This window comes from Parus major, chromosome 15 (assembly GCF_001522545.3).
Source record: "Parus major isolate Abel chromosome 15, Parus_major1.1, whole genome shotgun sequence".
Lineage (NCBI taxonomy): Eukaryota > Metazoa > Chordata > Aves > Passeriformes > Paridae > Parus > Parus major.
In genome coordinates, this window is record NC_031784.1 from 5072248 (window position 1) to 5095314 (window position 23067).

A 23067-nucleotide genomic window follows, 5' to 3' on the forward strand; every position below is an offset into this window, starting at 1 on the left:
CAGTTTTACTGAACAACTAGGACAAAGCAGGAGCAGTCTGTGCAGGGCTCAGGGCTTGGGGAGTTACCTGGGGACTGCTCCCACTGCCCAGCAGCTCCAAGCATGGTCCAGCCCCTCTGGAGAAGATCCAGTGACAAGAGGAGAAAGAGAGAAGCTGCCACAGAGAGGGGGCACTCAGAGAGCAGGACAGCCCCGAGAATCCCACAGCAGCACCCGGGCAGAGCTCAGAGACATCTCCACCACCCAGCAGCACAGAGGGAACCAGCAACCTCAGTGTACAGACAGGGCCACCATCCTGCAGTGCCTCTGAGGATGGGCTGGGGGTGGTCACCAGTGTGAATGAGGAACACCAGAAGCTTTTGCTGCCCAACCAGTCCTCAGTCTCCTGGAGGAACACCCTGGGCAAAGGGGAAGGTCTTATCTTCCGTGGGCTTCCCTGCAGAGCAGGGACTGCACAGCTGCCATGAATGCTGCCTTTCTTCCTCCCTCTGGATGAAAAAGAAGTAAAACTTAAAACCCACCAAGCCTGCTGGGCACAGGGATGCCACTGACAGCAGAGAGGAATCAGCAAAGTGCACTCCAAACCTCCCAGGGAGCCACATGTGGATGAGGGTTTCCCCAGATCATGGGCAAATTTGTACCATCACAAGGCCCAGGGCTTACCTGAATATGAATGGTATCAGTTCACTTCTTCATTCCCCCAGGAAAAAGGACTTAGTAAAAAAATCAACAAACCTGGTATGAAATATAGAGTAGCCACCATTAACATCATATTTATTGTTATTTAGTTGCTCAGTAAAACATATACAGATATGTACAATATGCAGGAATACAGAAGACTGCACTTTACATATTTAAAAAAAGAAAGAAAAGTAACACTCAATTTCATGAGCTATCGTCACAGTCTTCCAACCAAGCATTTAGGAAATGAATTTAACAAGAAAAAAAAATAAAAATTAAAAAAAAAATTACAGGATTGCCTAACACACAGCAGAGTCAAGTTTTCATATTTTACATGTGCAATAACATTTTTCAGAAGAGTTTGCTAATGCAGTACGGATTACCAGTGTTTTGAGGTTTCTTTTTTTTTCTTTTCCATGAACCAAATTTAGTACAAAGAAATAACATCCTTTTGCTTAAGGCTGTTTTAAAGCTGTAATATTCTTGGGTAGTGAATAGTGATAAAGTTGTAACTGCCGGAAATCAGAACCTGCAGTTTCATCAGTCAGAACCTATGAGCGGATGGACTCAAAGCAACAATTTTAATAGAGAATTTCTAAGACAAAATTAGACTATTTCCTCCATTAGCCTTAAGCATTAAAGAAGAAACAATTCTATAAAAATGGGTTATGCTCTTACACACCATCCCTTGAACAGCTGTGAATCCAGTAGCTGACAAAACCTTACACTGCAGCTTAACAAAAATAAATCAAATGTACCAGTTTGGATTCTATGGCCCACCCCCTCCCCCAGTGCCCATCCCACTGCTGTGCTCACCTCATCCCTTCCACCTCCCAAAACTGGAACTTTTTGCCTTGCTGGTGGTGCCTGGAAGTCCAGTCCTGATCCCAAGTTCCCAAGGGCCAGCCAGCCCCAGAGTGACCATGGAGACCACAGGATGTGCACAACTCCCCAGATGATCCAGATGACAGAATCCTGTGCTCATCTCCTTCCACCCTCAGACACTGTGAAAACCTTAACTAAGTAACAAGCCCAAAGCCCCTTGCTGATGCTCTAACAGCAGAGAACAAGTAACCCCAAGAGAACGTGATCTGGAGAAAATTTGCAAGAGTATTTATGTAATAAAATGAGGCCTATTCTGTCCTTTTTTGGCTAAGAGGTATTTGATCACTCCTCCCAACTGAAATGCAAGGGAAATTTTGCTCAGTTTGCTACGACATTGTAACTTGCAGACTAAGCACAGGGTTTCTTTTAGGAAGCACAGAGGGAGCCAGGGCACAGGGCCAGGAGATGGGGGATGTCCTGGCTCCCCCGACCCAGCCCGAGGCTGTGTGGGAGTCTCCGGCGCCGGGCCGGCCAGGGAGAATCCCCACGGCAAAAGGCAAAGCCACATTTGAGCTGTTGCTCACAATCCAAAGCAGATTGTGCATCGTACCACCGGTCTTTGGCTTCTTGTATGACTGTCCCTCATCTGGAAGCCATGCAGGATATGCAGGCAGGAGGTTTCTCCCAGGCATTTGGGGAACACGTATCTGATAAAATTCTCCCCCTGTTGACCCAACTCGGCCCCTGAAGGAAGTGAGCCCCGGGCACAGGGCTCTGCAGCAAGCAGAGGTCAGACCTCAGTGCAGCTCAGCCCTGCCACTGTTCCCCCAGTCTCCCATTGCTGACTGTGCCTCAGTTTCCCTCTCCACAAGAGTGCAACTTACCTCTTCCACAATTGGCTTTTACCTACAGCTCCCAAACATGTTTCAGTTGGAGTATTATTATTCAGAAAACGACGTAACTTCCATTCTTACTGTGTCAGGCTATGCTGACACTTCACACGTGTTAAAAAAACTCCCAGTGCACTCAGTGTAAAATTAATGGAGAAAATGGGTACAATGAAATTACTGCAGGTACCACCAGCTCTGTGACAAAGCTTGAACCTTCTGTATTTGCTGTCAGTACCACATCCCCAGGTGATGAGCAGGACACGACGCCTGTCCTAGTCAGAATGTAGAGTTTCTGTTCTGATCTTTGGCAAAAAGCAACAAAACCCTAAAAGAGCAGGTTTGGTTGGTCCTGGCTAACAGCTGCCTCAAGCAGAGCTCATTCAATCACGATCAGCCAGGAGGTTCAGCAAGAGGACCGTGTGTGACTGTACAATTCAGTTAAAACTCCAGCCACTGAGCCCAGTGCCCAGCCAGCCACTGCTTTAACTCCTCACTCCCTGGCAGTCCCAACCCTGCACTGTATCCACTGCCTGCAGAGCCACAGGTGGCCAAGTGCCACAACACCCACAGCTCCATCCTGCACGGCTCAGCACCTGGAGACACAGCCCCTGGCCTCAGGACACCCCAGCCTCCTCATCTCACGGGATTCCACTGATTTTAAAGGAATTGATTACGCTCTGCATTTCCATAAGCAAGTGAAAAAGCAAGTTCCAAGCGGATGAGAACAACACTCCAGGAGAGGAGTGCAAGCTGCTGAGAATGAGCCAGCAGAACTGACTTGGTGAGACCAAGCCACTACAACTCCACTCAAACAGGGATTTCTCTTTAAAAGCATCTGAACTCCGTGTCCCCTGACAGGTTCCTTCCTGTGGCACAGGGTGTGCATCCCTGACCTCAGGAAGCCTGAAAAACCTGTTCTCTTCAGTGCAGCAGGAAAAACTAAAAACAAAGCACAAGGCAAGGGACTGCACTCTGAGCAGGAATGCCACCAGACCATGAACTTGGCCAAAATTTTCAGCTGTAAGTGATGGAATGCAGTACTGAAGTGGTGTCACCCCAGGGTGCCCTGCTGCAGAGTGAGCCCCCCCACAGCAGCACAAATGCTCTGGCATGCACAGAACACCCGTGCTCTGCTGACAGGATTTAAAACCAAACATATACTTAGGTTAGCCAGGACTTGAGGAATCACAGGCAGAGGCACCTTCCAGAAGGGGGCTGACAGTGACTACTAGGAGATACTTTACTGGGGACAGTGACATTTTATTGTAGGTGCAGGAGGAGCTCTGCACTCCTGGTTGCACACCCTGACACAGGTACAAACCATCCCAGCTTTTTGATCCAAACCAAGTGGGTGTGCGGCAGCTCCACAGCCAGTTGCTCCAGGATGGGCAAAAATCCTCATCCTCGTGGAAGCTCCAGCTTTAATACAAAGTAAAATAATATTGAAAACCAAGATTAAAAACTATCCAAATTTATCCAAAGTCAATTCATTGACCAGACCCATAAATCAATCCATGCATGGTTAATAAGAGCACATTCAAATCACATTTCCAAACACTGCGAGTCTCTCTGAAGCCACATATGACTGAGAGTGAGGATTCCAGACCACCCTTGGCTTTTTAGGCAGAATTTCCTCTCCGTTGGTGTCTACCGAGAATATTACGTCAAAGTAATTAAACACCCAGCACAATCAAAGATAAAATATAAAGCAGTCTTCAACTCTGTCCCTTCAGCAGGGACACATTTGTGAAATCATGAATAAATAACCCTAGAGAGGCCAACCTTTATTTCACAACCAAAACCAAACCCCCAGTGCTTTTCCTGAGCTCCAGGAGCTGTGGAAGGTGAGCTGCAGGCGCAGGGCAGGATGGGGCCACTCCTGGGCACAGGGACACACAAATAATAATGGACATTGTTACATAAAACCACTGGAAAATCAGCCCATCGTGTCAGTTGTGGGTTTATCTGGTTTGCTTCCAACTTTCATCTCAAATGAGAATTATCTAGCCCGAGCAGGAAAGTATGGCTTTCCTTTTATTGTGTGCATCCAGCAACGCTGTTCTTCAGTGCATGGCAGAAACAGGGCCTTGAACGAGTTTGGGGGATTCTGACACCAGGTTTCCCTGCCCTGGCAGATTGAGAAATGCTGCCCCTGGACATGCCCCCTGCATCTGCACTGGGACCTGTTGTGGTAGGGGCTGGGACACTCCTGGCAAGTGCAGGGGACACTGGACCTGCTGCCCATCAACAGCATCTTTCTGCAGTTTAAAATGGGCAGAAAATGGGCAAGGTGCAGGGGATTTTTTTTTCTCCAGTATCAATAAAGTGGGAACTGCAGGAGCACCACCGGGCCAAGGCAAGCAAGATGGATTCTGGGCCTTTGGAGGAGATAATGACTATTAAATTTATTTAGAGAAACCTCTCCCTACCTTCCCTGCTGAGCCTGAACCAGCCCATTCATGACAGAGCTCCATCCCAGGACTATGCCCAGGAACACAGAGGAAGGAGCATCTTGGCCTCACCAGGAGGCACAGAGCAAAACGAGGCTGAACCTTTTCAACAGCAGAGCCTCATTCTCTCAGGAAAGGGCAGGTCCATGCCTGAGCATTCAACAGAGCATCAACTGCTTGGTTTGTATGAGACTGGCAAAGGCTGGGTGTCACTACGACATGATTTAATGCTGACCATTTTGCTTTCACTGGTGTTTATTCCTGAACTGCTGCTCCTCAGGATCACCATCCTAATTAGCACTGAACAAAGCAAAACAAAACAAAAAAGGAAAAAAAAAAAAAAAAAAAAAAAAGAAAAACAAAGCAAATGAGGAAGAAAAGGAGGAGGAAGAGGAGAATCTTTGTCTTATTATGACATACGTGACTTGGACACACACTGAGATGAAAAAGGAAAAGGCCTCATCTATAAATGTATGCCAAGGTTACAGAATAATGGGAAAAAGTGGTCTAGCAGGAAAATCTTAAGCAAAAGTGTGCTAACTGCAGAAGGGTTAACACTGGTAACATACTGTGGCAGAAGATTAAAAAAAAGTTGAGGTTTACTTTAAATTAACCCTTTCCAGTCCATATGCCACTAAGCAGGTACCAACCTAGAAAAATAGTCCACCTAGCAGTAGCGGCCCTTTGAAATTAAAAAAAAAAAAAAAAAAAGAAAAAAAATAATTTCTTTTGTTCAAGTCAGGGCAGCCACAAAAGTCCCAAATCTGTTGGAGATGTCCGAGTGCAGGGACCTCCACGTCGGCACCGCAGTCCGGCCCTTCGCCTCGCCCACGTCGTCCGTGCAGTGGACCGAGAGGCACTGCAGGTGGGTGCCCGTCTGCGCCGCCGCCGCCGAGGTCTTGCTCGGGGGAAGGTCGTGGGCTGGAAAGGGTTCACAGAGAGAGGTTAGCAGACCCATGACATGTAACCCCATCAACTCACAGCCTGCCAGTGTTGCTACCCCCTCTCCCCACCTGCCGCGCCCCTCTCCTACATCTCCGGCTCGGAGGATACCGAGTCACTACCACAGGTATGGATCCCCCTCCCCACCCCGAAGTGAGATCCTGTGGCTGGCTGTTCACCAGGCAAGAACACCACCTGAGAGAAAACAGCAACATGTGTGAGCACTGGGGATGGACCTGGGACCGATGAGTGTGTCCTAGACTGCAGCACAACCGGGAATTTTCCTTTCCTGCACAGCCTCTGCTGCTGGAAACAGATGCTGAAACACCTCCAAGCAGGAAGCCAGCCCCAAACAAACCCTCCATGCCCTCATGGTCAGCCCCAGCATCGGTCTCCCTCCTCCCCTCTTTTAATGGGGCACTATGATGATATTTTCCTTAAAATTTCTTTCATTTTGGAACTTTGTATGATCTTAAGCTATCATTAGTTTCTGTCAACCACAGAAATTTAAGACTCTAACTGAAACATCCTAAACAATATCCCTAGGCCTTTTTCCTCTGGATTTTATATTTAATGCAAAGAGTAACTAAAATGTGTGGAATATGACAAAGATACCAAAAAGCAGCTGTGAATGTTTAACATCCCAGGACCTTTCCTCCCATCACCTTTCTCCTGTTCCACAAAGCCAAGCAGTGTGGGGGTACCACAGTTCATGGGGCAACTCCCATTACTTTCACTGAACCTCCTGCTATACCAGATACAAATCCAGAACTGAACAGCTTGTTACACAATCACAGTGATATTACAAAAATAATGCTAAACTAGCACGGAAGTCCTTGGCTTAAGCTGGAAACTGCTTTTAATGCTTGATTATCACATGATGTCAGAGATACTCATAACTAAAACATTATAACACTGCCACACTACCAGGAACCTGGGGACATGATGCCATAAACACTGGGAGTACATAGAGCTTTTACTCTTCTTTCCTGTCACTCCTGAGCCCTATAGCTTTGAGAAAACCACAGAAAAAAAACCCAAAAAAACCCAGACTCCCTGAATAACCACTATCTGACCAGGTGTTCAATTTAACTTACTGTCCAGAATGCAAGTATACCTAAGACAATTTTTTATTTATAAAATATTCAAAACTCAGATGGGACTGTGCAGAAAATTGTGAACAGGAAATGTTTTCCCTTACTTGTATTTGTTCACAAGACACACAGTACCCACTGTTTTTATTCTTAGGTCTCCCTGACTGCACAGGACATGCTGGGCTCGGCACAGGAAGAGCCAGCGCCTCGAGATTAGTCCTTGTGACAGCAGCTCTCTTCCTCTCCTGCAGAGAAAGAGGAAAGAGTCCCACAGCTGAACTGCTGCCACAAGGGGCCCAGGGGTCCCAGCAGTGTTTCTACAAGGGCTGCAGGAGACCCCCACAGCCGAGGACTCCAACAGCCAAGGCAGAGGTGGCACATTCCCATGCTGGGATCAGAGCCAGAGTTTCACTGCACCAGCTGTGCAGGCACCCCAACACCTGGAACAGAGCTGGTCCTCAGCAATGATTACATGAACTCATGTGCCACAAACACTTGAAGAATAAAAAATTAGGCTTATTTGCTTGTAAATCAGCAAATTATTTCTAAGCCATTTGCTGTTGATAAAATTCATAAGCAAAGTACTGATAAAGAAATCAATGCAAAATCTGTCCCACATGGATAAACAAGATTCCTTGGCTTGAGAGGAAAACCAAGTAAAAAAGGCAAGCAGGAACTGAGCCTCAGTTTGCAAAGCCAGTACTGACTGCCACTGCCCACAAGAGCCTTGCTCACCATGGGACACCACTGTGGGAGCTCCAGCTCTCCTGTCTGTCGTTAACGAGCACAGAAAATGACGTATTCAAATCCAAAACAAAGGGAGTTCACAGCAAAGCTTGCACTGGCACAAGAATCCTCAAAGCCAATCTGGATAGAAATTTTCAGTGCAATTTACTTTTTTCCAGTATTTCTGTCTTGACAAAGGTATGATGCTTTCCAGGAAAAAACCTTTGTAGAAAAAAAATTAAAGCTGTGCTGATCCACCTGATGAGAATTATGTTCTTAAGCATGAGATATTGCCTGATGCTTGTCCAGAATAATAACACTCTCCCAGCAGACCTGTTTCACCAGCCATCCATCCTCTCTGCCTCCTCCCTCACAGCCACAGTGTCCACGGTCCAGAGCAGTTCTGGTAGCTGAGATGGACGTGACTCGGCACATTAAAATTAGTCAGGTAATACAAGATGGTGTCACCACATCATTGCCTTGCAGCTGCCAAGTTCCAGATAAATTATTGTCAGTCATGAAGTACCTCACTGAAAGCATGGAATTTTCTAACAAATTATCTTTGAACTGCACAACTGCCTCTGTTTGCAACTACTGCAAAAATTTTGTGTTATTAAAAAAAGCAGTACACTTCTAACAAGGGCCATCCTCCACACCCAAGATCTTGGGACGGTCTGGGTGGAGACTTCCCCTCCAAACCAAAGGACATGACACAGAACTCGGGACTGACAAAAGCACAACCACCCTGCACAAAGGACAGTGTGTGTCACTTGGAAACAGCAAATGCTGAAGCAGAGGTAAGAAATCAAACATCACATATAAGCTCATGTCATGTTCACATGAAAGGCATGAAACTCAAAGCAGTAAAGTGACCAAAAACCAAAAGAAGTCTGGAAAATACTCCCCCATGATGATGTTTTTCCCCACCACTGTTGGTGATGCTGTGGTAGTCTCAAGAGCCAGCTGGCTTTTAGGTAAGAGCTTCTGACCAAGCTTTATCCAGCCAAACACATTCCAGCCATTCAGCCCAGACAAACAGTGAGAAGAGAGCACCCGGCCAGGCTCCCCAGCCTCCCTCCAGGCCCGACCCTCTGCTCTGACCTTGCACATTTAGGAAGCTGCTCTTTCGTTCTGCTCTACTTTGCAAAGGCACACAGCCTTCAAAAATAAAAGGTTGCTGTTTGTTTGTTTGTTTGTTTACACAGCATTAATGGCAGCATGGTGACTAACCCAGGAGCCTGGCCAGCAGCGTTGAAGCCTGCAGCTGGGACACAGGAAGAGAACCAGGAGTTCTGCACCACAAAAAAATTCTCAATATACACACTACAGACTGCTTTTCTATATCAGCTCAGGAAAAACACATTTCTCTAGTGAGGTTAGACCCTGGCATTCACCTTACTCTGCAGACACCATGTGTACCTTCAGTCTCTCCAGCTCCTCCCTTTCTCGGGAGACCCTGAGCAGTTAAGCTGCTCCATATGAAGCCTCTTTTGTTGTGTACCATCCTCTTATGCATTATGAAAAAACAAAGGTGTTGTCTTTACTGTGACAACCCCACCGAGCACTGTGCAAACCCAGGGGTGTCCCAGTTTTTAAAAACGAGTTCACCTGCATGGCTACCACACATTGTGTGCATCTTCTCGTCAGAGAGGAGGCTAACTGAGGGAGGGCTGGTGTAGCCAAGGCAACTGCAGATGCTACGCTGAGACACCGGGAGCTGATGCTGCTCTTCAGGTGCTGCTTATGCCATCCTTCTCATTTTTGCCAAAATCACCACCAACAAAAGGACGGAAAGCAGTGAGACACAGGAACGAGAGCACAGACACAGTCTGGTAGGGGTCTGGTTAGGAGTGGGTTCCACTCCACATTTCAGCGTTCCTGGGAGATTGAAGTGACAAACAGGAGGTGAAGATCCCTAGAATGGCTCCTTGCCCCAGGGCTCATCCCTTACACTTCTTCACCGCTCTGACACAGCCTCAGCCGCCCGCGCTGCCCAGGGTCCGGCTGCCCGGCACAGCACGGCCCCGCCGCCGCCCTCGATGGCCAGCCAAGCGTGAAGGCCCTGGATTGCTACTGATCTTGTTAAGGCTGAATCTGAGGATTTGGCCAATAACACTATATTCCCTGATCAGAGATCTGTTTCCCCTCTACCATCTGATAACCACTCTTAAAGGACACGTTAATGGGCTTCGGTTCACTCTGTGCCCGTTAAGCAGAGGCCAAGCTACCATAAGAGGGAATAGATTTGAGTAATGATCCCTTATGAGGCAGCAAACCTACATATAGTGTTTAAAATTATTCCCTTAGGACAAGATGTTTTTCACCAAATCTCCCACATGACAGTTTGACATATTGGTTCAGGCACATAGCTCTGCATTTGTACACAGCACAGAAGCATCTCTTTTCAGTTTTTGAGAAAAATAAGGTCTGAAAACATTTCATGTTTCCCTGGACACTGGACCTAGTCTCCATAGATTAATTTATTCCTGAAATTGTATTTTTAAACACTCCCAAAATTTTATTTTTAAACACAACTAGTTCATTTGTGTTGATAAACAAATGAGCAATCTCCTTTCTCACCTCTGCAGCACTGACAAAGTCCTTGGCAAAAGCATTTTCTTGACCCTGGAATACAAGAAGGCAATGGCTTGCATTTGTTCCTAGACACAAACATGGCACCTGCCACCTGCTTACACCATAAACCTGCACAGCTTTCAGGTGCTTTCACCCCTGTGCCTGCTTTGGGCTGGATGTGTCTGCTGTTCCCAACACCTGGAGGGCACAGACTGCCTGTGGGCCCAGACTGGCAGCAGCCAGCTCTGCTAGCACTAGAGGAAAAGCCCCAACTACCCATTACTAGAACATTCCTCTTCATTTGATTTTATTTCTTCATTTATTCTGTGTAATCCATGCCTGTAAAACACCTAAAGGTGCTGCTGTCCCCTGCTGCTCTCTGCTCTGTATGCACAGACTCGGTGTAGGTGGTTAAGGTGAACAGCTGATGCCAAGGACTCGTCACAACGAGCTCAGTGGAAATGGGGACAGGTGACTCTGCAGAGCCATCCCACCTCCGTGGTATTGACCACATTTCACTTCATGACATTTCAAGAAGCCATTTGGCTTGGTCAGCCCCTCAATTTATTGTCAAGGCCTAGCCAGCTGAGCACTCTCTGAGAGCCTTTCTCAGAAAGGAGGGAAGACTCTTCATCAAACACACGTGCATGGTGCTGAGCACCGTCCCACAGCACTCGTATATCGCACAAACCAGGATTAAAACTCCGACTTTGCTGCAATACTGACAAGACTCACCCCAAGGCATGGCACACCCAGGCCAACACACATTCTGTTCACCCTTAATGCTGCTTGCTGCCCACCCTTTCATCAGCCCATCAGCTCTGGCGGCATCCTCTGGTCCTCACAGGCCCTTCCTCCACAGACAGCTTGATTAATTGGAGGTGCCTGAGGCTCTAAAGGGAGCGTGTATCAGCCCATGCTGCAGAGATGTTTATTTTGTTTTCAGTGGTCTCCAAGCTGGCATGGGGCTCCATCAGAGCACGCTGCTTGCACAGAATTCAGATAACAGGATAGTTATTGCAGTGCTTGCTGCAAATACATATTTTTCTTTTTTCTTCCTTGACCTCTTTTCCTGCTCCTGTTTTCACCAGGAGCAATGGAAGGATGTGCACGCCACGACAGGGAGGCTGCCCAAACCCACGGCAGCGTTAAGAGTTTGCTGTCAAGCTGTAGGGTTACAGTCAGACTGTGAGCCACATGCTTGCAGAATGAAACAGAAGAAACTGGTGAAAAAAAACATCAAGTAGGAAAAATGCTAACCCTATCAGTGGAAAAGGCGGCCCTCATCTTACATATAGCATGACCTTGAAGACACAGGATGAAGGATGTGTGGATGAGGACAATGACATTGCTGTTCTAAAATCCACATTCTCTCCACTGTGCCAGGAGGAGACAAGAGATGGGGAACACATTGCTCCCCACCTTGCTGACACTGCCCAGCAGGAGAGCAACATGCCACCATGGGTTCACAGGCAAGTGTGAAACTGCCTACACCTATTTATTTCTCTGGAGGCTACTGTTAAATCCCTGTTTTCCAGCTCTGTGACTCTCCAAGAAGAAAGGTAAGCTCTGTATCCCTGGAGAAGCCAGAAGGTCTGGGGCATGGGACAGCACCAGCTCCTGTACCTTGCTAGATGGCCACAGGGACAACGGACTGTTTCTAACTCATATCCTTCCTCTCTTTTGGCTACCTTCAGTTCCTCTTTTCAGTTTAACACACTGACTCTCAGGCTGGCTTCCCTGCAAAACACAAACCGCAGAAGGGGGTCCTGCCTACCCCCCTGGGTGAAGTGGCTGATGTTGGGGTTGGGTTCTCACAGAACAAAAGACCATTCTGGCAAACCAGGTCCCACCCCAGCTGCAGTGCTGCTGTCTGCCAGTCTGGTCTGCCTGCCCCACACAGGTGAACCACTGCTTGTCTGTGACAGCCACAGAAAGCTGAGCTTCCAGCCAGAGCCCAACCCAACCGCACAGCTCCAAAGCGCTGGTCAGCTCCTGGTGCCATCACTGTGCTCTCCTCAGCCCTGCATGGTGTGAGAACTGCCCCTGCCCAAACAAGGAAAACTGGCATTAAAAATCAAACCAAGCCAACTGCTACTTGCCAACAACAGGCAAACAGTGTCTGGAAACTTCCAACAGAAAATAAATGTTAAGTCCAGCAACTGCAGCCCATTCCAGCACTGCCGACTCAACACACACAACATCCGTATGCTGCCGTCCAACACCAGTGAAGCCTCGGGGAGCTCCAACTTATTCTCCAGGGTCTGTTGTTCTTCCCCCTCAAATAACCTGAGCACTTCTGCTCATCCCTGAAAGGAGCGAACTGCCTAAGCCCAACCCACCAGCTCCATCACACTGACACTCAGACCATTGGAAAGAGGCTACATCCAGCCTCTCCCACATAACCCCTCCTTCCAAAGGGCTGTGGGCTGTCTCAGACATGTCCCTGCCTCTGAATCCAGCCCCCAGCGTGAGAAGACCATCTCCATGGCAGGAAAGAATATTGACTGACTGATCCTGTGTTTTCTGTGCTGCTGGCATACATCACCTGCTTGCACTAGCTAAATGCTCTGAGCCTATTTTCACCAAGAATGACAAATGACACATCCATGATGAGTAAGGAAATGCTGGGTTTTGCTTTCAAATTTATTTCATATGTACGCAAACTATCACATGACAGTTTTACACACAGCTCCTGCCTATGCAAAACCCATCTCTTGACTGCCAGAATGCACAAGCAAACAAAAGGTTTTCAATAAAATCCAAAGTGGAATTTTCTGATTGCATGAAAGTTACATGAAATTGTTCATTAAGCCCTCACTTAAATAAAACCAGTTCTGGACACTGTCTAGTATTATTTCAGGACAGGCCAAAACTGAAAAAAGATGCTACTTAAATGTTGTGCATTAAATCACCACCTGGACATTTCACACAGAGCAGACCTCCAAAAATAAGATAAAATGCCCACTTCCACTAGAAAGGGGTGTACCAATGGATTTGGTAAAGGCAGTGAACAGTTCACGATTAAGCAAGGGAAACACATAAATTCCAGTGTTCCATCAGATTTGTGCAAGAGTTTTGACAAAATTGTGGGGGGAAAAATAGATATTATAGTAATAAGTAGGATATTTAAGCCCTGTAGATCATACATGGAAAACTATTTTTCTTAAGTGAAAACAGAATTAAAGATGAAGATTCCCTTCAAAGAACTTTTTTTGCAATCATTTAGTTTCAGGATGTAAATTAAATGAGCACTTGTTAGCCAAGCAAAAAAAGGGAATTAGCTCTGAAATATCATCAGTCTCTTGTAAGGCTCAAATACACTTGGCCAAAGACCTTCAGGTGTTTTGTTGCCTTGTTCCCCAGAAACTCCCCAAGGAGCTGTGCTCTCACATCCCAAAGCAAGATCTGCATCCAGCCTGGCTGCCAGGGCTGGGACAGGGATCTGCTTGCTCCCTCTGTCTCCTCCCTGGCTCTGCCCACAGCTCCCAGAGGTGCCTCTGCCCCATCTATAACTCACAATTACGAGAGACCGTAACACAAAACTGCCACAGGCAAAGTCAATCTCTCCCAGGGGCCTCACACATCTGAGGCTCCTGCACACCAAGAAACGGTGATCATGTGCAGTAATGCTTGGGGTTAAACCACACAAGTTCAAGGATATTCCTGAAAACACAGTGGGAGTTTACCAAAGGCTAACATTTAGTGAGAAGAACCAGCATCAAGGCTCATTAGCTCTTTTATGCCATTTATTTATAGCCTACCTTGAAACACATCCCATTTCTCTTTAGGACACATCCAGCTGAAGTTTGGTACCTCAGGGGTCAATGAGGAGACTTTGGGAAACAGTGTCCATGAAAACAAAAGGTGCTCAAGCAACTTTGCCACTCACAGATCAAGAGAAAAGGGACACCAGAGACCCCAGGTCCAAGCTGGCACGTGCAGAGACACAGTTCATAGATGGACAGAGCAGGCTGAACAGGGCACCTGGTCTAGTGGAAGGTGTCCCTGCCCATAGCAGGGGTGTGGAACAAGGTGAGTTTTAAGGTCTGGGAAGCTGTGGGGCACTCCTTAACCTGCTCTGTGCTCAGCAGCACTGACTGCTTGACACTTGACACTCAGAAACAGGGGGTTCCAAATCACTGCTTAAAAGTCCCTTGCAAGTAACTCACAGGCAAATTCTGACAAATCTGCAAGAAATAACTATAAGAGCAGAATTATCAGGAGGCCTGAGCTTCTTAAAGAAGGGTGAAAATCTCTTTCTGAAAAACATTTAAGTGCTGGCAAAACAGACTGAGAGCTGATACTATCAACCCAGCACTTCCTGGGCAAATTCTTGCTAGATCTCTTCTGCTGTAGAAAAATCCCAAATTCTGGTACACCCCAAATTTTGACTACAAAAAGAGATAGAAATGTTGTCATATAATGTATTTGGCATATTCAGAAACATCCCCTAAAGCAGCAATAAGATGTGGTGATTGAGCTAGGGCCCAGAAATCTGATGGAAGAACAGGGTTTGATTGAACAGCATGTTTAAAAATTAAATCTATCTGAGGGAAAAGAACAAAAATCATCAGAAGAAATGCATGACCATATGAGGAGCAATGGCAGTGAGAGAAATTCAGCACTGAAGAAACCACACAAAGAAACCTGGCATTCTTAGGTACAGCTTTAAGTGCCACTATTAGGATAAGAAAAATATAAGCTCATCTTTTACTTCCAATTGTCACATCACTGTGGAGAGTCTTCATGAAATTCTCAGAATAGCAACGAATCAGGAGCAAACAGCTGTTCAAGCAGGAAAGTCACAGGTAGACAGACTTTCCTTGCTTCAACAAAAAATTAACTCTAAAGTTTCACAGGCCAGTAAATCAATAAAATGGGCCTGTACAGCACAGGACAAACAGTCTCATCTTCCAGCCCAAAGCTGATATATAGGGCTGTGTTCTCCTTCTGGCCATATGCTCACGTGATTTATGACCCACAACAATTTCAATACTCCTGGAAAATGGAAGAACAACAGACAATTAGTTCATCCCACTACACTGGGGAGTGTGTGGGCTCTGCCCTGAAGCACATCCCCAGGGAGTAGGGGCCAGAAGCCCCAGCTGCCCCTGTCAGGGGCAGGGGAGGGATAAGGGGCTGAGCAGCACTCAAGCACTGGCACAAGGTGCACAGCACATCCCCAAGACTTCTCTGCATGGAGCAGCCCACAGGAACTCCAAGAGAGATACAGAGGGACTTCTAACCAGTGACAAGGCAGAGTGTACTCCATCAGAGAGAGCAGGATTAGATTGGATATTGGGATGAAATTATTTACTCAGAGTACTGGAGCAGGTTGCCCAGAGTTGTTCCTGCCCTATCCCTGCAAGTGCTCAAGGCCAGGCTGGATGGAGCTTAGAGCAACCTATTGAAAGGTGTCCCTGCCCACAGCTGGAATGAAATGACCCTTCCAAACCAATTTTCTGATTCTCTTCTGTGATTCATTCCTATCCCATTTGTAACTATGGCTGTTTGTAACAACTGCTGTTAACATGGTCTAGATCTGGTCAGTGCAGAAGGACAGATCATCCCACTAGCAGGGTGCAAGGACCTTGTAAACTCTACCTGCAGCTGTCCCAGGCAGGGCACTGCCTGCAATGCAAACACTGTCAAACCAGGCAGGATTCAGCCCTGCAGCACCTGCTTCACTGCCACAACACAAATGCAAAGGCATCACCAAACAAACAAACAAAATCCTCCACCACACCCTGAATTAGGCTTTTCCCTCGCACAGGTGGGGTGAAGTGAAAGTTCAACAGCTTGAATCACACAGCCGTAACTTCACCCAACCCCAGCCATCATGGCATCATCAGCTGGGGCTGATGCACTTGTGAACCACCACAGAGCACACTGCTGAGAGCCTGTGAGACACCAAGTCTACTGGCATAACATCAGAACTGGTTTTTCTGAAGCCATGGGTATCCAGACTGGTCTTCAGCTAACTTCTGAGTGACAAACCCAAGCCACATGTCTACTCAAAGGCACATCTCTGAACAGCAGCATCATGCCCTCCATGGATTAACATTTTGTCCACTGGGAAAAACGCCAAATAACTCAGGTATCCATACTGCAATGAATTCTGTTATCTGCCATCCTCCTCAGGTCTGGATCCACACAGCTTCATCCCCCAGCAACAGCGCTGCCAAGGCAGATGGGTCAGCAAGGCTTCAACAAGAGGATGAGCAAAATGGCAGCAGGACCATAAGGATAGAGGGGTAGTCTGAGCTCAGTGTCTTAAGGTACCCTTGCCTCCCTTCCTGCAGGTCTTAAGCAGAAGGCAGCCATGCTGAAGGAGTTAATCTTGCCTGGAACAACCTATCTCCACTTTCTCAGAAACTCCAAGGCTGCAGAGCTGGGCTTTCTGCTCCCTGCCTGCTCCTGCCTGCAGCCTGACCCCTGACATTTCCACTCTGCTTCTCCCTGGCATGGAAAACTTAACCATACACAAACAAACAGGTTGGGAGGACAGATAAATGGAACAGAGGAGGAGAAAGGGAAGATTGCTCAGATTCCTTGTCAAGGCCCTGATTAAATAACAGCAACACCACCAGACGTGGGTGAGGGGCTGGCATTTATCAGTAAACCCTGAAGTCTACAGCGAGACATCTCTGTTTAATTAATCCTGAAAGGGTCCCTTCCCCCTTCTACTTCCCAGGGAGGTTTTGAGGATCTGCAAGTTTAAAGATACAGTGAATCCTTTTTAGCCCTTTCCTTACAAAACACAAGGGCAAACCCACAGTCAGGATTTACTAACTCTGTGGCAAAGGTTTCCATTGCATGGACACACGGAGGCAACCCCCACTGAGGGGGCATCTTGGATTTAATCGTATCGAACCCTCCCAAGCAATACCCCCAGCCTGCACACACGTAATCACAACCAGGCATGGATCTGCACATCTCACCCAGACTCTTCTGCCATTTTTACACAACACCCATTTCCCAAGGGATAAATCTCTTCAGTGCCTGATGCAATTCTACTGTCACCCATTTTAGTAGTTTTCCCATGGCTGCATCAACATCACCCAGCAATGGAAGAGACTGCACATACACATAAAGCAAGACAACTGCAAATGCTCTTGCCTCTGGGCTTTCCCTTAGCTTGAGGAGGCTCAGGAGGCCTTTCTAAAGTACCTTCCATTTCAGGAGGTCCCCTGCCCTTTGATCCAAGGTGAATACTGTACTAGTGCAGCACACCACAGTTCAAGCCATGATCCACAAAGGGCCACAAAGCTGGCAAGTCCCTCCACACCACAGCAGCAGTGTGAGAGGACCTCTGCTTCCAGGGTCCCTTCATCCCACCACTGCTCAGAGAGCTGTAAGGTCTCTGAGGATTGTAACAGCAAAGGAAACGCTGGACCCCAGAGAGTGGACAGACCACCAAACCCCAAACAGCTTCCAACAAAAGAGGCCTCAGCGAGCAGTTCCCAAGGCTCAACATCAGTCCTCAGCAGGGAGCAGGGCAGGGAGGATCTGGCAGCAGTGCTCAGGGCCCCAGGTCAGCCACAGTAACCACCATTCACCCAACCAAGCAACCATCCAACCAATGGCAGATTTACAGAGATCAATTCCTTCTGTGTGGTATAACTTGCAAGAAGAGAAAATTAAAAAGTAGCAGAAAATCTCTGTAATAATGACTTCTGGTCCAATTGGAAGCAAAGGAAGGGGTGAAGGGAAAGAGAAAATTTAAAAGTCTAAGTTCAAATTGTAAAATAAATCTGTAATTCACATCAGCTTTATAAAATTCCCAGGAAAATACAAAGTCAAAACCAGTTATTTTCTTGAGGATCTATATTCTTAAATACCTGGTTTCAACGTTATCTCTTTTTAAAGAAGTACTGGGATGGGGGATGAACTGTGAAGAACTGAAAAATGTCTCTGCCTACCCAAAAAAAAAATCATTATGCAATGACAAGAGACGATCCAGTCTATAATCAAAGACAGAATCCTGACATGTTCAAAGAGAAAATTATTGTAACAACAGTGACTTTGAAGATGAGAAGGGTTTTTTTGACTGAAGCCATGGCCATCAAGATTTTTACTGTAGCAGCCAATATCTAAATGCATCACTCAGCATGCTGAGTGCCTGCAGGTACACTGAGAACCAACAGCAAAAAATCATGAAGAAATTAAACAGTGACACCTAAGAAATCCCTACCTGAAGTGGAACCAGGCAATGCTCTCTGAGTGTGAACCACTCACACCAGGGAGCACACACTCCTACTGATGAGCATGCTTGTGTCAGGGAGTGAAGTTTTACAGGAAAAGTCAAGAGCCAGTGTCCCATTAATAGAAAACTTGAAAGTAACAAGGCACTACACAAAAATACTTAAATTTTTGACGTTTGCTTCTAGGGAATTGCATATTTGGCTGTAAAAGTCATGATCTGCACTCTTCACTGAACTAGTGTGATTCACAGAAAATGAATCACAAAAGGCAAGTTAGGTGACTAAAAAAACAGCTGTTCTGTAACGCACCTAACAAGCAGTATTGGATTTGCTGCTGTTTGATTGGGAGACTATCAGAAGATGACTATAAATATCCCCTTCAGAAACAGAATCTGGATCAAGCTCAGTGTTAGCTGGGTGTAAGAGTCAGACAGACTGCCTCACACCTCTCCTGTATTTCACCTTTTAGGGGAAAGCCCAAGCACAGTCCCCCTGAAAGGAAATTTGTCACAAAAATGACGCAAAAGCTGTGCAGCATCACTACCATCAAAATTTGTATTTTTAACATGGAGACTTTGAATTGTATCAATCCTGTCTGTGTCTCCATCACCATGAGCATTGCTTATATGTGGGAACCATTTTATTTAAACTATGAAACCACCAAACAATTTATTTAATAAAAGCATTTCCTCCACTGTAACTCAGCAGTGAAAAGCTGTTTAAAGCAGAGTCTATCAAGCATTACTTCTTCCACACAATTCTGTTCTCACCATTAAAAACCTTTCACCAAAAATGAAACCATTAAAAAGCATGAATATATGTTTTGGTTTTCTCTTAGCTGGAACTGGCAAGTCTTCCTGGGGGCATCTCCACTTCAGTTTCACAGCTACCACAGAGGATTCTTTCTTTCATTAGACATCCATGTATCTTCTGCAGAAAAGGAATATATTGAACTGATGGCTGTGTGGTTTTGCTGATGTTGTTCCAGGCCACACCAAACTTGGGCTCACCACCTGTACCCCAGGTGTGCAGCAATGAACCAACACAGGCCAAGGCCACAGTGGGCTTGGCCCTTCTCCCTTTTGGGGTATTTCTGGCAGAAATGCCCTGGTAAGTGCCATGTTCATGTCCCCACTGCGTGGTGGCCGCAGGCCAAGTAGTGGAGCCATGAAAGCACAGCTGGCGCACACAGTGACAGCCCAAATCCAGCTGTGACAGCAGAGCAAGGAGCACACCCTGGGATGGGACAGAGTCAGACTGGGACATGCACCTCAGAACCCAACATCTGCTTTCCATGGAGTGCCCAGACAGCCCATGGCAGTCAATCCCATGATATTTTAAAGCAAGGAGCACTGAAGATAAAGACAGATCAATTTTGCTCTACAATTTTAAATGAAACTCTCCTGTTTTGGAAAGAATTTCATTAAGGTGAAAATATAATACAGAAGTACCCATTTAGGAAGAATGAGCTATTAATTCTTAGCAGTGTATGTGGAAGGGAAAATTGCATTTTTATCTAAATGGTTTTTTCTGCATAACCCATTTTTAGTATTCTTTTGCAGCTCAGTAGTGGGAACTTTACACATTTCTATTCGGGCCAGACCACTGTGGAAGGCAGCCTTCAGGAACATGTCAAATATAACCCCTTAAAACGTATTCCAAGAGAAGCTCCACAAACTGGTGCTCTTAAAATCCTTTAAACACCTTAAAGGATGGTTGGAAAAGGAAAGGAAAAAACTCTCTCTCTTAAAGATGTAAGCCAAATTTCTGAGGGGGAGAGAAAAAAGGATGTGGTTTGGGGTGTTTTTTTTCCCTAAGGGCCAAGAAGTGTTTCGGTCTTCCCTCTCTTCTTCCTTACTTGAAGCACAAACACCTCCTCTTTGATGCAGTTTCCAGTCCCAAATGCACACAAAGAGCAGAATGGGGCCATGTTATCACTCTGAAAAAATGGACATTCTGAGCTATACCATGTATTAGTATGTACAACCAAAACAAGCGTATGCTATGAAAAACTCATTTTATCAGCATAAACAAATGCTCATTTCTCACTTCAGTTTCCTACCATTTGAAACTGAATATAATCCAAACAATAATTCCAAACAACTGATGCTGGGATCCAAGTTTCCCTGACATACTGCCATCACACAGCAAGAACAACATCAAGTAAAAGCAAAAGCAGATTCAGAACTGACTGCTTCAAGTTTTACCCCATTTGCCTAATCTAGTACAAAGAAAAGCAAACATAAAATTCAAAGTTTTTAAAATTCTTCATTTCATCATCAAGGATCTCAGATTCAAGCAAACCCACACTGCAACAGCACAGTGACCCTGTGTTTAACAAACAAAGCCACTGACTTTCCAAGCACCGCAGCAGGGCTCACTGAAGAAGCTGAAGCTCTGTGTTTTCTAAGCATTGTTCATTTGACATTCTTCACCTCTTTTATTTTTTTTTTTCCCTGCGTTGGCTTTTATTAGCTTACTTCAGAAAATTAGTATAACAAAAAATTTTATCTTTCAAAACAGACATTTAAAAGTGCAGCAGTTATGGAAATACAATTGGACAATGAACAGTTTTTATTCCCTCTACCTCGCCACACTCCGCACGGCAAAGCAGTAATTACAGGAATCTACTTCTGGTTTAAGCTCTACAGTAAGCTCTTTCCAAATTTAAGGCCAGCAACCAACCCTTCATTATGCTTAATAGGTAGACATAAAACGTAATTGTATCACAATCTCCCAACGCACGTTCCCAGCTCCAAGGCTCACACGTGTCTGGCTCAAAGAAGAGATTTTTTTATCTGTTCTTTTCCGTTAGAGAAACACCGCAGCACCACTGGCATCAGCCACTCCAGGAAACTACACAGAACACTAGAGGATCTGGATAATTATTTGGAGGAAGACTTCACAGTGTTGTTAGAACCTGACATTTCCAAAGTGATGTTTGTCGGATGGCAGTAGCTGGACTCCAGTGCCCCTGCACCGGTCAGGACCGTGGTCACCTGCCCCGGGCACCCGGAGCAGCAAACTCCCTTCCGCCTTTCCCATTCACACCTCAGCTAAAATAAGTAACATCAGGACATAGAACATGAACTGGATTTATCTACAGGACACACCACTTTGTCTGTATGTCTTGTAACATACAACAAGACTACGATGCACAGAGTTTAAAAGCAAAGCTCACCCAAATTACCAGGGCTGCCCTTGAGCTTTCCCCAACACTGCCCCGTTCCCCTGCACATTTTCCAGCCATCACCCTCACACCCACCCTGCCAACAGCACAGAAAATTGGCAAATGATGGGATGAAACGTCCAGAACAATAAAGAAAATAATAATAATAATAATAATAATAATAATAATCCAGAATGAAGCCATGTTTTGTTATTCTCCCTTTTTCATGATCTGCCTCTTTCAAAGTAGTTCATAAGAGATTTGAATTGTACTTGGGACAAGCCCTTGTTTTCCCTCTGCCTCTAGAATCATGGCATGTTAGGGAGAGCACAGGGACCTGGGCTGTGTGTGGTTTCTCCCAGCACAAAAAGAACAGCACATGCCTATATTTAGAATTTAGAGGTAGAGAAGGGAACTATAGCATCCAGGGAAAAAAGAAATAAATCTTAGTGATTTTATCTTCAAAAAAGCGTTTGTGTTTTTGGTTTGTTTAAATCAAAAATGTGCTGCAAGCCTTTGACCCCATATCCAGCAACAATAAAATCTGTTCTATCATAAAATACCAGCTGCTTTGCACTTTGAATAATAATACTATTTTTAAAGGGTTTCAGAATTATTGTCTCATAGATTGTGGTAGCTTTTATTACATTTACTGGGGAACTCCTTTTTTCTTTTGTAGAATACAATCAATAGGCCCATTTATTATCTTCTTGCTTTTAAAACTGTATTTGGTCTGAAATTTTGGATTGCTCGTCAGACAAGGCAAAAAAAACATTTTTCAGCCTAATATTTGGCACCAATAAAAATTAAAACAATGGAGCCAGATCAAAAATATCTGTAACATTAGATGCAAACAGTTACCTGGCTGCCTGGCAGGTCCTTATCAGCTCAGCAGCACTCCAGGAATATGTCATACCAGGTGGTTGTGATCTACTGGGCAGCTCAGGCCTGGGGTCTGGGTCCTCTTCTCCCATCACCCAGGGGAGCAGGGAGGAGAAGCCCTCCCTGGGTGATGCTTCCAAGCCCAGGCATTTAGAGGAGGTGAAAACTCACCTCGCACAAAACTACTTCTGCAACATCGAGGTCCCTTTTCCTGTAGCTAAGACTGACAAACTTGTTTAGAAATTCACTCACACACGGATCATTAGTGCCGTAACTGGGATCTGGATGTATTTTTTTCCACGAGAGGAGAAATGCTGCCCCGGAGAGGGCAGTGCAGCCGCGCCATCCCCACCGAAGAAGGAAAATCCACGCAGAAATGAGATCACCAGGTGGGACGAGATGCTCTCAGCCCTTCACTCCCTGCCCACACACGCTTCCTAAGAACCTCACGCCCACCCAGCAGCACTCAGAGCTGGCGTGCCAGCCTTTGCTGGGTACCCAAGTGCCCTCCAGTTCCACTGTGTGCCTCACCAGCATCCTCTGCCCAAGTCCTGGTGGCACCGCACCGTGTTCTGGTGGTGAACCGGCAGCTGCCCGGCCCAACAACGCCTGGTTTATCTCATTTGG

The 23067-nt window shown here is 46.0% G+C and overlaps 1 protein-coding gene across 1 annotated transcript in view; it reads right to left on the reverse strand.

Annotated features, from left to right (window-relative positions):
- Positions 1-741: 741 nt before the first annotated feature.
- MN1 (MN1 proto-oncogene, transcriptional regulator) overlaps positions 742-23067 on the reverse strand; it is a 34210-nt gene continuing 11884 nt past the window's right edge. The window contains exon 2 of the mRNA XM_015644260.2: positions 742-5767. Coding sequence (XP_015499746.1) covers positions 5580-5767 — 188 coding nt within the window. The 3' untranslated portion in view covers positions 742-5579. The remainder of the gene's footprint in view (positions 5768-23067) is intronic.